The 16,098-nt window shown below is 42.0% G+C and overlaps 1 protein-coding gene across 5 annotated transcripts in view; it reads right to left on the bottom strand.

The window, feature by feature from the left end:
• LIX1 (limb and CNS expressed 1) overlaps positions 1–16,098 on the bottom strand; it is a 999,195-nt gene that overhangs the window by 2,444 nt on the left and 980,653 nt on the right. For all 5 annotated transcript variants that reach the window (XM_049707524.1, XM_033400672.2, XM_033400685.2 and 2 more), the window contains 3 exons: positions 11,596–11,736; positions 7,970–8,065; positions 43–120 (listed from right to left, as the gene is read on the bottom strand). In XM_049707524.1, coding sequence (XP_049563481.1) covers positions 43–120; positions 7,970–8,065; positions 11,596–11,736 — 315 coding nt within the window. The remainder of the gene's footprint in view (positions 1–42; positions 121–7,969; positions 8,066–11,595; positions 11,737–16,098) is intronic.

Here is a 16,098-nt window from a genome sequence, read left to right as displayed (position 1 = left end):
CAGTCCATACAATGCAAACCTGTTTTTACTGGAAAATCTCACCTGTCGGGAACACTTTGTTTCACGAAGGGCTTTTAGGCTTCCATTCCAGTGCAATAGTTGGAAAATGGTCATAAGCTCCTATAAAACCCAAATACCTGTCATTAGTCTCAAAGCAGAAATGGGAAGGAAAGTGCCTCAGTGATTGCTGAACAGGGCATAACTCTGATCCCCAACTATATTTGGGAAATAGAATATACAGTACTGTCAGAACACTTTGAGACTTTTCAAATACCACAGTCCTAGGCTTTCGGAGCATTTTTCCTTCCCTACCTTGCTATTTGGCACAAATTATTAAATAATTGACAAATACCTTTCAACATTAAAAATACATATGCTCTAACAAATATACACCGAAGAAATTATGTAAATATACCAGCACATCTTATAATAATGTACCGGCAAGGCTATTCATTGCATCACTTTTTAAAATTGCCCAAGACTGGGAATATTTTAAATGTTCATTTTTAAAGGAATGGTTAAATAAAATATCATCCTAACGTGTAGCAGCATAGGGCACCCCCAAATACGCCACTTGGGTATATTGATTATTTTGAGCTGTAAATACTTTAAAAACTGCAAAGAGGCTTTCTCTGAACTCCCCTTATCTGCCTAAAGATAGATCCTCCAAAAGGAACACAATTGTCATAAATCCCCTCCCCAGAAGTTGCATCAACCAGGGAAGACTGACTCTTATCACAGAAGTAGAAACTAAAGTCCATTCCACACCCAGACAAACTTTGTCACAAAGTATCATAGCTCCCATCTATTCTTCTGAGGGCCCATTCATCTTTCTTAAAGATTATTTAAGGCCTGAGAGGCCTATATCCCCTCTCCCCTTTCCCTATTAAGATGGTATTCAATCCTGAATTCTAAGCCAACCTGTGGAGGTACTCATTTTTCCCTGGGTACCTCTCACATAAACATGAAGTGTACTTCTGTTTTTCTCTTCTTCATCTGTCTTTTATTACAGGGGCCTCAGCTAAGAACTCAGAAGGGCAGAAGGAAAATGATTCTTCCTCCCTACGACACATTCATCCTACCAGATATGCTGCAATCACAAAGCATGAGAAGGCTCTCTAGTTCTAATATAAAGAGTCTCTATGAGGTGTTGTTAAGTTAAAAGCAAAGTGTCCAACATGTACACTGTGTGCTACTATTTGATTAAAAAGAATAGGAGATGCCTATAAATATTTGCTTATAAACGCCTAGAAGAGTTCTGGCAAGATACAAAAGAATCTGGTAACATGAGTTGCCTCTGGGGAGAAAAAAGGAGGGAGACCTTTCTCTGACATTCTTTGCACCTTTTAAATCATGCGACAATATTACGTATTAAGGAAAACAATTTAAATATATTGGACAAACATATAATGGACAAACTACAGAAATTGTAAAAACCCCCTAAGTTTATAAATTCAGTCAAGAAAATGCCTTAAAATATGGACAATAAGGTTGAACTGACATTAAAACTCACCCATAGTTTTCACATTCAATGGCTAGGGCTGAGCACAGCATTAAGCCTTTCTATCAGCATCATCCTTTCCCTGCATGATACCCAGGGCAAGCTAATGTGTATTCAACATACTGAAGATTTTATTTTCCTAATCGTATTAGGATTCGCAGTCTTCCATTGAAGTTACCTGCATTTTTTTTTCTTTTTTGACCAGAGAAACAACTACTATGGATTAGTAGTACAAACCACAACTACATAATTGTTAGAAAATAACAATACAATTAAGGAACTTCCTGGTCATGAAGCTGGTTATGGAAACTTAACATTTAGACAGATGTCTTATGCCCATTCAAAACAAGTGGACTTCTACTGTCTTTACGTCTGCTTGCTCTGGAAAACGCTTTCACTGTGAAAATCAGGAGACACAAAGTCACTCTGAGATTCCAGTTATCTTAAAATTATGAGGTAAATTTTTTTTTTTTTTTTTTTGTGGTACGCGGGCCTCTCACTGTTGTGGCCTCTCCCGTTGCGGAGCACAGGCTCCGGACGCACAGGCTCAGCAGCCATGGGTCACGGACCCAGCTGCTCCACGGCATGTGGGATCTTCCCGGACCGGGGCACGAACCCGTGTCCCCTGCATCGGCAGGTGGATTCTCAACCACTGCGCCACCAGGGAAGCCCATGTGGTAAAATTTAAAGTGATAAGATCATCAGAAAAAATAGCACTATTCTCACGTCTAAAACTGCCATTAGAATGTAATGCTTTTCTTCTTTTTAGTTTGGGATAGAGTTTGGGATTTTGTGTATGTACTACTGCACAGTAAGCACCCCAAGAACCCACAGAGACCTTAGTAAAAGCAAAACCATGTGTTTCCATTAATTAAAATATGACATGGACACCAGCTGAGCTATGCCTCCTGCCCCAAACACTGACCCCACCGTCTGCCCAGGGTCCTAGGTCCAGTGTCTGGGTAATCCACCCCTCTTATGCTAATTTGGAAAAGTGAGAGTGGTTTGTTCCATAACGAAATCTTGCCTAATCTGGATCTCACCACTATGCTTCTTATCAAAGTAACCCCACTGGGGCTTCCCTGGTGGCGCAGTGGTTGAGAGTCTGCCTGCCGATGCAGGGTACACGGGATCGTGCCCCGGTCCGGGAGGATCCCACGTGCCGCGGAGCGGCTGGGCCCGTGAGCCATGGCCGCTGAGCCTGCGCGTCCGGAGCCAGTGTTCTGCAACGGGAGAGGCCGCAGCAGTGAGAGGCCCGTGTACCGCAAAAAAAAAAAAAAAAAAAAAGTAACCCCAGTAACTGAGGAAGATAAATTTGTGCTGCCCTTCTTACCGTACCCTTAAGCCTACTCAGTGAATGCTTTGCAGCCATAAAAATGAATAGGAATGCGCTTTTGGTTCTGATATGGAATAGTCTCTACCGTGTTACAGGAGGGACAATATTTACAAATAAGACATATTGTCTTATGTTTTATCTTAAGACTCCACTTAAATTTTGTATTCTATTGTTTGCGCATTTTTTTAAAAGAAGAAAATAAACACGACTCCACTCCTTTCCCCACCCTGCAATCTTCATGTAAAGCTGACAACCCAGAAAGATATACTGAGTTTATTCTGTGGCTTCCAATAGCCCTCTTGGCATCGTCCTTGCATCCTTGTGGCCCAGTCTGAGAAACAACCTATTGCCAACAGAGCTCTTAATTCCATCCTCTGACGACTGTTGCCTTAGTAATATATTTTTCTCCCAATGTCCTCTCAGCTCTTATTCTTATCTGTGCACTAAGCCCCCCATCCAGATAAATTTCTTTCATGCCACTCAGCAGTTCTCTTAAGACTTCAGAACCCACAATTCTGTGAACAGAACCAGAAATCTTTCCCATGTGCCTTGGCAACCTACATCTCTCAAAAACTTCCCCACAGAGACCTGAACTGTTTCTGCCTGCAAGAAGAGAATCATCCTCCTCATTCCCCAAATTCCTATTCTACCACCAAGCAGTTTTTCCCTCTGCAGTAATACAACTGCCTCTTCTTCATTGTTGCTCTTGTTCCTAAAATCCCCCAGGAAAGATAACCTTCTGTCTGCCTTCTTACCTTATGTCCTGATCTAGTTCTTGCTCTCCTCTCTGGAGATAATGACTCTCACCATCGTCATATAAAGTATATTGAAATATTTCCACATTCTTCCTGTCCCACCTCTTTATTTCCCCTCATATGACCAAGTTCACTATCTTCAGATCTTCCTGAAGCTGTATGAGTCCTGGGCTCAACCCCAGGAAATCCTTGTGTGCCTCACATTGATTCCATTGGAAATCCTTGCATTATGGCAGAGCGGCAAGGAGAGGGTAGCCAGGGACTTCTGTGAGGATTCGTTTCATCGTTTCACCATGACTCTTCACTGTCTGGTCTTCACAGCCTCATTTTCTACCTGTAGAAGCCCTATCACTTTGAAGGAAGTCTGTTTGGTGATCTACCTGTCCTGCTCCTTCCTCACTGAAGTCTGTACTGTGTTTGTTACGTGGGCTGATCTAGAAGCCTGGGTCAACTGGGTGGGCTGACAGATAAACAAGAAGCTGGCCTAGAGGTAGGGCTGGGACTAGGGTGAGGTGAGTCAAGCAAGATTTAAGGTACATCGTACAAGTTCAGGGTCTTTTATTTAAAATTCTGTCTTTATTTAAAATTTGGATGTTTTGTTTGTTATAAAGTTTTGCACATTTATTTTGAGTTTTTAAAATACTGCATTATAATATTAGTTGCCTTGATTACTGAATTTTTTGACGCTCCTTTAAATTTTGTACCCGAGTTCAATGCCTAACTCTTCTTACCCTAGTCTGGGCCCTTCTGGGGATTTGTCTCAGGGACAAGGCTGGCTTCACGAGCTTGTGATCTGTGCACAGAGGCTCTGAGCTTGGTTTAGTGCGCCGTACTCTTGAAATTCTTAGTAATTTTTGAATAAAAGGCCCTGAACTTTCATTCTGCACTGGCCCCATAAATTATGTAGCCAGTCCCCTTCAGCAAAGTAAATTTAAAATCGAATGGTGAATCAAGCCCTGTGTTTTCTTTCTCTCCAAGGAAATTGCAGTTGTAGCTTTCATTCTACAGCTTTTCTGGTTCATTTTGTCATTCATTAAATTTAAACCAACAACAACCGGGCTCTGTCCTCACAGTGCTTCCTAGTGTTGCCTCCTATGAGAAACAATGTTTGGCCTCCCAGCTACTCCCCGGGGAGAAAATGTACACTGCTTCTCTCTGGAACTCTGTCTGGGAGACTGGCTTGGTTCTGTGATTCATCAGAAATAAGAAACACAAACAGTGTAAATGGAGAACTTGAAAAACAGGTGGGCACAATCTCCCCACCCAAGAGAATAGATTTAAGAGGAAATTTGTTTATGGGATGAGGTTTTAAAAGGTGACCTGGAGAATTTAGCAAAGATGTAAATAAACAACTCGTCTTTAGACTGCATTAGGCTTCAGAATAAATATATTAACCAGCTTCAGTCAAAGTCTGCCTTGAATCTGACCTTGACAAGACCCAGTGGCCATCCCACCCCCCAAACATCAGGCAGTTTTCTCTATGGGGAGGGGCAAGGCTACCTTAAACAGGCATCCCAGCCTCCCTCCCACGAAGTGAAGGTAAGCAGAAGCATATATCATGTTTCCTCTGAGCTCTGCCTCCTCGATGGCCCCCCTGAAAGCCTGCAGGCAGTCAGGAGACACCAGTCTTGTTTTTATACCGTATAGTCATCCATAGCTAGATACAAACACACATCTATTACCCACCAGGGGTACTGAATTGCTGTGTTGACTGCAAACAGCCCAGGTCTGTGGTCAATTCCCATTATGTGCAGAAACAAGCTGATGCATTTAACCCAGGCCACCAAGGAATGTGTAGGAACCCAGCAGGCAACCTGGAGCTGGCGGAAGGAAGAGGGATGTGCTTCATGGCCCTCCTCCTGGGTTGCCAGAATCCCTACTGGGAGGAGGGAGTTTGGATTTTTCCTGCCCTCACATATTCCGCTTCCTTTGTCCCTCATCCAGCACCCAGCCTCCATTTTGAGAATTTATGAAGCATTTCCACAGTATGATCCAAATTATTATTTCATGTATTTAAATACCTTACTACACAGACCACACAGAAAACATGCAGCCCGTAGCAAGGCAATTAAAGTATTACTAAAAGATGGTTGAGTACAGCCTTTCATAGTACTTGGACAGAATTTTAAGAATTTTTTTTAAAAAAACCTTGCCTTCCCTATATTTGGCAGACTAACCCACTGTGTTAAAAAATCATTCTTGATTTTTCTGAAAATAGCTACTAAATCCTATACAAGCTATTATGTACTGGGCCAGGCAACATTCATTGTATAATAAAAGAAGTACAAGATTCTTCTGTCAGGGTTGAGGGGGGAGGAATTAACATAAATGAGATTCTTCCTTCGGGAATCACCATGCTAAATGTTTTAAAATGTCATATTATATACGCCCCACAAAAAGCCTACACAATGGGTATCATGATGCTTATTTTGTAGATGGGAAAACTGAGTCTCAGAACGGTTAAGCTCACAGGTGGCAAGTGGTAGCACAGGCTTTACATGTAGGTCTGTATGGTTTTTTAAAGTTTGTGTCCCTTCTCTTGTGTCATGCTCTTTCCTTTTATTTTTTTTCTCTGTTTGACTTTAGATTGTTATGGAAGATTAAAAAAAAAAAAAAAAAAAACCCTTGACAGTTCCACTCTTTTATTCTATAGCAAGGGCCCTGAAACATTTAATGCAGGGGAGCTGCCTTGTCCTCATTGTAAAGCCTTTAGGTTAAATAAAGTTGTCAAGGGAATCCATCTGGTAGCCTCTGGCATTTCAAATGAAGCAGTCCTTCTTCAGAAATATATATAATAACAGTTCTCAGCTTTCACTGAGCATTAACCATATGCCAGGAACTGTTCTGGACTTTCTATGTGGTCCCATTTAGTCTTCACAATAGCACAGTGAGGTAGCACCACTACTATTATTGCTACTATTATTCTTCCTGATTTACGTACAAACGAGGAAACAGATTTAGAGATGAGCAGCTGAGCCCACTCCCAAGCCTGGGCTCAGAACCACTGAGCTGCTGCATGCCCCTGTCTACACCAGAAGGTGAGCTTCAGGGTCTCTTCCAAACAAAGACAAACAACATCAAAGGTCAGGGAGACCACAACCGCTTAAGGAGAAACCTGGATGACTGAGCTCTTCCTAGGGCAGGGTGAAGAAAGAGTATTTTGTGTCAATCAAATGAGAGAGTGATGAGGAAAATTACTGGTTTTTAAAAATGGGCAGGTGGGACATATCCACCTGAGAAGTGGCTATGCTATTGTAGTCAGGAAAAGAGTTTGAAAGGTACCAAAGATGGTATTTGGAAGGTGGTGGCTTCAGGATTCAGCTGTAACACCACTGTAAATTATACCATGATGAACATTTGTGTCCATAAAACTTTATATTCTGACTGCTTCTTGGAATCTAACCTAAAAAAATAGAAATCTTGGCGGGTAAAGTCTCCTCATTATAACATTGCATATTGATTCCTACTGGCATTGATGTATATGGATGGTCAACTGTATTCGTGTTTAATATTTTAGAGAGTGCACTTTGCATTCTCAATAACTTCTGAAGTTTTGTCTGCCCAGCCCAATATAGGATAATAGGAGTGTGAATTCAGAAATCAGACTGCCTGGGTCTGAACCCTGGCTGTGCCATTTGCTAAGCTGTATGACACACTTCCTTCAATGAAGACATGGCGATAAGAAATACTCACATGTTTATTGTGAGGGTTAAATTACGGTAAGATTTGTTAAATGCTTAGCACAATGCCAAAGCAAGCATCCAATGAGCGTTAGCTATTATTATTCTTATTGCTATTAATATCATTATTTAATTTGCAAATAACAGGTAATATAGTTCCTCAGCTCTATTATTGCTTGTCAGCAGTGGAATGAAAAGGGTTACAGGTTGCTAAATGTTTTGATTTAGTTAACAATAGGAGATGGCAGTCTTGTTTAACAGAAATACCATAACTGAGGGGAAAATTGTTTAATATACATTGCAGGCACCTTCATCCATGACTTCTGAAAATTAAGAACCAAATGGTCACAACCAACACTTCAAACTGTTTGATTTGGTTTAAGGGGGAGCTTTATACTGAAAAGCTGGTAAAATGTTAATAGGGTCATAAGACTGTAATGTTCCCCGCCTGTTTCTTACCTTAAGTCTTTTACTTTCCTTTAAGAAAGCAAAGATTGTGCCTGTTTGCTTTTTTGTTTTAGCCTCCTGAGGTGCGGCTAAAAGGGAGCACAGTGCTGGATTCTAGCAGGGTTCAATTAAAATGACCAAAACAAAAACAGAGTAGATTATTGGGACGGGGGCCGTTAGTGATGAGTGGCATTCCCCCAGGCTTCTGGGGGTTGTATAGCAAAACAAATATGTGGAAGGAAGCAGGTACCTGAAATTCCAGCATGGTCTTCCCCATGTTTGACTCCAGCATGTAGTGGTAGGCTCCAATGCTGGTGCTGGGGTCGTCCGCGTCATCCAAAGTGCCCTTGGGAAGTAAGCAGAAAAGGAAAATATCGTGGGTTTTTCCTCCTCTTCTTTGGGTGGTCATGAATTAATTCTGTGGCCTCACAGTGAGACTTCTATTGTCCTAATCCTTCAGGGGTGCATCCTACAACACTACAACCATCTCCAGTTGATTTGGGATAAAATCCTTACTCTCACCATCACTCATAGTTAAGAGGATTTTGTAATCAACTTGAATCTAGCTTTTGATTAGAATGTTAACTGATTATATACTCAAAAAGAATAATTATCCCAAAGCAGAAATTCCTGTATCTCTCCACAGAGTTTTTGTTTGTGGTGGCATTAATGTTTGAGCAGTTGTTCTCCAAGGCTGCTTTCATCCATTATCGAAATCTTGAAATGCTGACTTGCTCTGTAAGATTCCAGTGGTCGCCAAGCAAATTATGTAACTAACAGGGAAAAAATCTCCAGTTGTATGGACCATTCATATTTTACCACCATGATTCTTTTTTTTTTTTTTTGTGGTACGCGGGCTTCTCACTGCCATGGCCCCTCCCCTTGCGGAGCACAGGCTCCGGACGCACAGGCCCAGCGGCCATGGCCCACGGGCCCAGCCACTCCGCGGCATGTGGGATCCTCCCGGACTGGGGCACAAACCCGTGTCCCCTGCATCAGCAGGCAGACTCCCAACCACTGCGCCAGCAGAGAAGCCCACCCCCATGATTCTTAATGGGAGTTTTTCATAATATGCTGGTGTTCGGCCTGGAGACATGGATTTTGGTTTGTAGTTTTTCACTTTTGGACCACTTAATCTTTAGGAAACAAGGTGGGTGAGTGATGGGAAGAAATGAAATTCCCCTTCAATTTGGTTAGGGGGAGTGGCATTAAAGAAGCTGACATGAACTCAGGAATGGCATTGGGGCCTGCGCTTCAATATCCCATGGCCTTGGATTCCTGGGAAGGTGGGCAACGGCTTTGTGAGACTGAACAAACAACTGCCCGCATCAGATAGCAGCAAATTTATAGCTTTTGAATGCAATAACATTAACACACTACTGCTGAAATATTTATGTTGGCTTTTTAAATATCCCAGAGGAAATCCATCCAGAAGCCTGCAAACCATATATATTCTCCTTCCTTAGAAATTTCCATGAAAAAATGATAAATTACATTTACACTGAGGGCACCTCCCTGCTCCTGAGTAAATTCCACACATATAAATCAGGCATCATTTTCCTAACTTCTCTTCCTCAAAGGCACTTGAAATTTACAGGGCAGGAAAATAAAGGCTTCCTTTCATCCTCAGAGCAGATATAGACCAGAGCTCCCTGAGGTCTCCCTGCCAGGACAACCACTCTCAGTCCCTGCCTCTCCCCTTATCTCTCTTCTGCATGATAAGAGCATTTATGAGGGGGAAAAGCAGCAAAAAGGTCACAGCTAGTGTGATAATGTCACCTTCATTATCAGTAGCTTCTCCAGAATGACAGAACCTTTATAGTCAGATTAAGGGAATCAGAGAATGAAAATCTCAGATGGCGTTGATCCATGCTAAAGGCGAAGCTAGGAGGTGGCTAATCCCTTTGGTAATGCCAAGTTTCTGCACTTGAAGGACACACAGGGCGACACCTGCCCCAGTTGAGACCCAAGGTTTCCTCCATGGTTAAAATGGTTTATAATTTGGAGGTACGAGGATCAAAAGCACCAAAAATTCATGGGGCAAATCATCTACTGTACTCCTAGACTGCCGAGAAAATGTCCTATCTAAATTTCTAAGACAGAGTTTTTGGCTCTCAAAGCACTTTGTATTTAATTACATCCATTACAGAGATTTCCAAAGCTCTCTGAAAAAAGTAGTTGATATTAAGCATGGTAATTCTAACAGCTAACAAATATTGGGCATATGGCTTTTCCCATATCGAAGCAGTCTGTTTCCTTAAAAACATAGATTGAAGGACCTCACACTGGCTGGGAAATTGGCACTTTTAATAAGCACTTCAGATAATTTTTATGATTCGTCAAGTTTGGGAAAAATTGAGCTTCTTTATCTCTAGGTTAAAGCAGTATTCAATGGCATGCGTTCTCAGGCCCTACAAGAATCTATGCTCCTAAAACAGCAAACATTCAAATAAACAAATCAAGGTGGATAATTTGATCCACCTTGATTTAAAGCTTGATTAATTGTGATTAATCCAGGGAGGCTAAGGAATATTACTGAGACATGGAATAGGGAGCCACCTCCAATTTCATGATTTCCAGTCCAAGTGTTCTTTCTGCTGAAAATTAATGATTTAATGGGTTAAAAATAAAACCTGCACAATTCTTTTTTTTTTAAAATTAATTTATTTTTGGCTGCGTTGGGTCTTCGTTGCTGCACGTGGGCTTTTTCTAGTTGCGGCGAGCAGCAGGCTACCCTTCGTTGCAGTGTGCAGGCTTCTCATTGCGGTGGCTTCTCTTGTTGCAGAGCACGGGCTCTAGGCACTGGGGCTTCAGTAGTTGTGGCACGTGGGCTCAGTAGTTGTGGTGCGCAGGCTCAGTAGTTGTGGCGCACAGGCTTAGTTGCTCTGTGGCATGTGGGATCTTCCCAGGCCAGGGATTGAGCCCGTGTCCCCTGCATTGGCAGGTGGATTCTTAACCACTGTGCCACCAGGGAAGCCCAAAACCTGCACAATTCTTTTTTTTTTTTTTACATCTTTATTGGAGTATAATTGCTTTACAGTGGTGTGTTAGTTTCTGCCTTATAACAAAGTGAATCAGTTATACATATACATATGTTCCCATATCTCTTCCTTCTTGCGTCTCCCTCCCTCCCACCCTCCCTATCCCACCCCTCTAGGTGGTCACAAAGCACCGAGCTGATCTCCCTGTGCTATGCGGCTGCTTCCCACTAGCTATCTATTTTACGTTTGGTAGTGTATATATGTCCATGCCACTCTCTCGCTTTGTCACAGCTTACCCTTCCCCCTCCCCATATCCTCAAGTCCATTCTCTAGTAGGTCTGTGTCTTTATTCCCGTCTTACCCCTAGGTTCTTCATGACCTTTTTTTTCCCTTAAATTCCATATATATGTGTTAGCATACGGTATTTGTCTTTCTCTTTCTGAATTACTTCACTCTGTATGACAGACTCTAGGTCCATCCACCTCATTACAAATAGCTCAATTTAGTTTCTTTTTATGGCTGAGTAATATTCCATTGTATATATGTGCCACATCTTCTTTATCCATTCATCCGATGATGGACACTTAGGTTGTTTCCATCTCCGGGCTATTGTAAATAGAGCTGCAATGAACATGTTGGTACATGACTCTTTTTGAATTATGGTTTTCTCAGGGTATATGCCCAGTAGTGGGATTGCTGGGTCATATGGTAGTTCTATTTGTAGTTTTTTAAGGAACCTCCATACTGTTCTCCATAGTGGCTGTACCAATTCACATTCCCACCAGCAGTACCTGCACAATTCTTAAAGAACTCATTCACATTAGCATCTCCCAAGATTCAAATGGCTCCGTACTCTCAATATAGCCAGCTTTTCCCTTCCCTAGTGGGTACTCACACTAGTGGAGGCAACTGCTTCCTGCACACTCTCCATAATGAATTCCTTGGTGATCCTGCGAGAGGGCAGCTCATTGAAGAGGGAGTTGATTAGGGCCACTTTAGCTGCATCGCGTCTGGCCTCAGCTCTACTTAAGCAGCACTTAAGAAGGGAAGGAGAAAAGGAGTCATTAAAGAATTCAGCATCTCACCATTTCGCCCCATCTCAATGGGTCTCTGGACATTTCTATTTATACATTTACTGTCTGCAGCTATTCCTCCATACCCATGGCTAATCCCCTGAAGATCATGCAGATTTTCTTTCAGCCCTAGAGCCCAGGCAAATGTCTTGGTTAGTCTTCAAATGTTTTTGTCTTATTTCACAGTCGTTGAATGTCTACTACGCACCAGATGCTTTCATACTCTGTTAATAAATAATAACAAAAAAAATAATGGCTACTATTCTGTGCTAGGTGATTACATTCATTATCAGGTCCTTCCTCAAATCCTTATTTCACAGAGAAAAAAAGTAAGGAAGGAAGGAAAATGGGAGACACTTTTAACACAATAATTAAAAACACAGGTTCTGGAGTCAGACTCCTTGGGTTCAGATCCCAGCTCTGGGACTTACTAGCTGAAAGACTGTGGACAAATTAGTCTTTCTGTGCCTCAATTGCCTCCTCTGTAAATGGGAATAATAGTAGTCCCTGTGTTACAGGGTTGAAGATAGGCTCAATTAGTTAATATAGAGAAAGAAGTGAGAATACCCAGCACACGGCCACACTCTATGAGAACATCTCAGGCTTATACTTTTTAACCTTCAGGTTAGGACAAAGGGGCTGCTGTCAAAATCTACTGTTTTTGCTTTTTCAGCATTTATTCCTCACCCTCCTTCTAATAATAGTCCCCTGATTTTCTTGAGGACCACCTTTTCTACCTTGCTCTCAATCCACACAGTTTGGGTGGGACAGGAAGTTTGGCTTTCCTGAAGTTAGGGGCCATAGGTAGCCTACGATTAGTAACTCACACAAAAAAATTCATTTTTCCCCAATTTAATACTGCTCTCCATCCTCTTAGCCTGGCCTTCCTGTGGCTCACACGGGTCTGCTCAATTTAACCTGATTCTTTCCTGTCCTCTCTGTCTCTTTTCTTACCAACTCCTCTTATTCAAGTTCTGGTTTGGTGTGGACCCTGGGTCCAGATAGAGGGTGAAGCCCTATGAGAACTGCACTGTCCCTGGAGATCACACATGTTGGAGGACCCCAGGGTGTGATGGCTCTCTCCTACAGGCTCCTAGGAACTGTCTAATGTCCTAATGTCTTACTCCAGGACTCCTAGTGGGAAACAAGCCCCAGGAAGAGAAGCCCAGGCCTGGGTCCTGGTCAACAGGATGGCCAGACACCCTTGCCTCTGCCATTCAGTGACTGTGAGACCTGGGCTGCTTGTTCTTTGGAGCTTATTTCCTCACTGGGCAAATGGGAAGGCTAGGCTCTCTGGTCTCCAAGGTGGCCACTGCCTAGAATGCAAGATTCTCAGAATCAGTAGTGCTTGGTTACTGACATCAAAGAAGAGGGAAAGTACCAAAGACCCCACTTCATTTTGCAGTTTTGTGCCTCAAGGGCTTCATAGCACCACTGGGAAAAAGCCAAACCCTTCCAGTTTGCTTTTAGCACATTCCTGCCTCTACCTCACCTGCCCCATGCTGACCATCCCTGCACTGATCCAAGAACACTCCAAACTCATGTGCTCATGTCCTCCAGAGGCCCCCTCTCTTCTCCATCTCCACAGACCCAGTATGAGTCCCCTGAGGTCAGGCCCTGGCGCCCTCTGATATGCCCCCTGTGACCTCCCTAGAACAGTTGTGACTATTAGTGCAATGATCCTGTATGTGACTATGGATTACCTCTTCTTGCCCTTCCCCCAACCTCCAGGCCTGGCAAGTGCCCCTTATATACTTCTTGAGCATCCTCCAGAGTGCTTACTCCCAGGGTCAGTTCTTGGAATGCTCATGTATGGTTAGTACGTGGGCAAAGTAATGACAAGACTTCTGAAATGGTAGGAACACGACACCAAGGAGGAGGGGAAAAACATGTGTCAGGAGCCTAACAGAACAATTAAAGGCAGCTATTTTAACTTAAGCAACACAAAGAGATTTCCAATATTTCCTTTAAATGAAGAATGGAGCTAAATTTCTAAATATGTATGTGAAAGGTGGTTTGGGCTTTTTCTCCTTAGTGTTTAATGACAAGCTAGAAGGCTTTGGGGTAGCTTCAGGCAGCAGCGCCCTTCAAGACCTTTCTCAAGGTTTAGGCCACCTGCATTAAACCAGGGTTGGGGGGATCAGAGGAGTTAGGCAGATAGATTGTCTTTGCATTATGGACTTGGCTGGGAATTTACAGGACATTGAGTTCTGAGTCAGCAGTCTAACTGAAGCTTGGGTGCCACCTCTTCCAGGAAGCCTTCCCTGACCAGTCCCAACTGCAGGCTGGAAGGACCAGCATCCATAAGAGGCACACACCACACTATTGTGTAATTGTCTACTAGTGCTCTGCCCGTTGACCCCAGACTGTGAGCAACTTAAGGGCAGAGTCTGTGACTTAATCATCTCTGCATCTTTGCACCTGCAACATAGTTTGTTGAATGAATAACTGAATGCAGCCTAGGAAATTCAAACACTAATGCGCCTGACAAAATATTCAAGAAATCCTCTTAAAGAAGAGAATTCAAGATATATACTTATTACTTTAAAAAGTCCCATTTCAATATACACTTTATAGTATTCATAACCCAGTAACATAAAAATATACTAATATGTGAATTTCAGAGGGAAAATTGGCCATCAAGTTCAGACACTCTGAGAGTACTATTTTTGCCTGAGTGTAGGATATGTTTATTATTCTTTGGAAAATCAGTTCCCTGTTAAAAAGCAAACAAAGTTTTTGCAAATATTACCTGACATCTGTGAAAGCAGCTCATTTTAACAGGAATTTGCTGTATGTAATCTATAATAATGCCATTGGGGTTTTAGAATTTAGAGAATTAGATTCAGATCTGGGCACTCTTAAGAAACTTTATATAACTTTCTATCTAAATAATAGCAATTTAAACCATCTTTCATAGAGAGAGACCTAGTAAACACTACTTAGATAAAAGAAGCTATCTATTTTAAATAAGACCAGCTAAGTACTAGATCAAAGGCGCCACATACATTTACAACCAAATGGCACTGCTTCTGAGATCAAAGTGCTGCAGGGCTGAGAGAACAGAAAGAGCCTCTACCCAGAAAGCATGGAAGAGGACTATGAGACTTAACCAATTTCGAGATTTTAAAGCAGACACATGTCTTTACTTATTTTATTGTTTCAATGTACAGGATCTTTGGTTAAAATGGGGGAGAAAGTGTACCAATTAATAAGTACATAAAATAAAATAAATTCTGAGCCATCAAAGGCTTTTCTTGCTATTGTTTTTTGCATTTCTGAAAGACAAGTACTTCAAAATGTCTATAATGTTAACCAGCCGCTTTCTTTTAAATTTTGGAGCTACAAATCCAAGCCAGTAAAGCTGTATATTTTTCTTTAGGGATCTTTTAATGGGAACTCTCGAACCATAAGGACCTGTGCTTGGACAAGAAATTTAGCTAAAAGCAATCTACTTGGCAAATCTAAATCAGAGCGTGGATTCTGCTGTAAGAACAGGCACTGTTAGAGTTACCATCCAACAGTGGGAAATGCTGCAAGAAAATAAAATATGGTAAGTGACAGGACGTTTTATTGATGTGTCCAAACTGGTCGTCAAAGACATCAGTTGGGGAGTGAATGAAGTATGATGTTATTTCAAAGCAACTTCCTGCTGGAATTAGACTTCCCAGGTTGTATGGTTTATTCTTGCTGTTTTTCAGCCAGACCCCAATCATAAATACAGACTTGTAAACCATGCCTTATCCGCTAACCATTCTTACTTGTTAATATAGAGAGACAACTTCTGTCCTTTGCACTTTGTGAAAGTACAGAGCTGGAATATTTAACAGTCAAGATTTTACTAAAGTCAGCTGTGGATTTCTTTGGTATGTGGAGACACATGCTTTTCAAGTGGCTAGCAGACCCCACTCAGACATTTATCTTGAGGCTTGGATGCCTTTCATTTGCTGGTAGATTATAAAACACTATAATCATTTCAAAGCCTCTCAACTCTAAAATTAAAGCCAAAAAAAAAAAGAGCATCTGTGGCATTGCTTAGGAAAACCATTTAAAGGTGGTGGTATCCAGCCTCTGAGATAACCCCCAGTGATCTCTGCCTCCTGGTATTCACACACTTGTGCAGTCCCCTCCCATACTGTACAGGTTTGGTGTGTGCAACCAATAGAATATGGCAGAAGCTAAGGTATGTCATGTTTTAAATTAGGTTATAAAAGACCTTGTGGCTTCCATCTTGGTCACAGTTGCTTTCTCTCTGGGAAGAGTCAGCTGGCATGTTTTGAGCAGTCCTACTGAAACGCACACGTGGTAAGGAACTAACTAACGCC

This window comes from Orcinus orca, chromosome 3, assembly GCF_937001465.1.
Source record: "Orcinus orca chromosome 3, mOrcOrc1.1, whole genome shotgun sequence".
NCBI lineage: Eukaryota > Metazoa > Chordata > Mammalia > Artiodactyla > Delphinidae > Orcinus > Orcinus orca.
The sequence above is the reverse complement of the archived record's forward strand: the minus strand, read 5'-3'. Positions and strand labels throughout refer to the sequence as shown.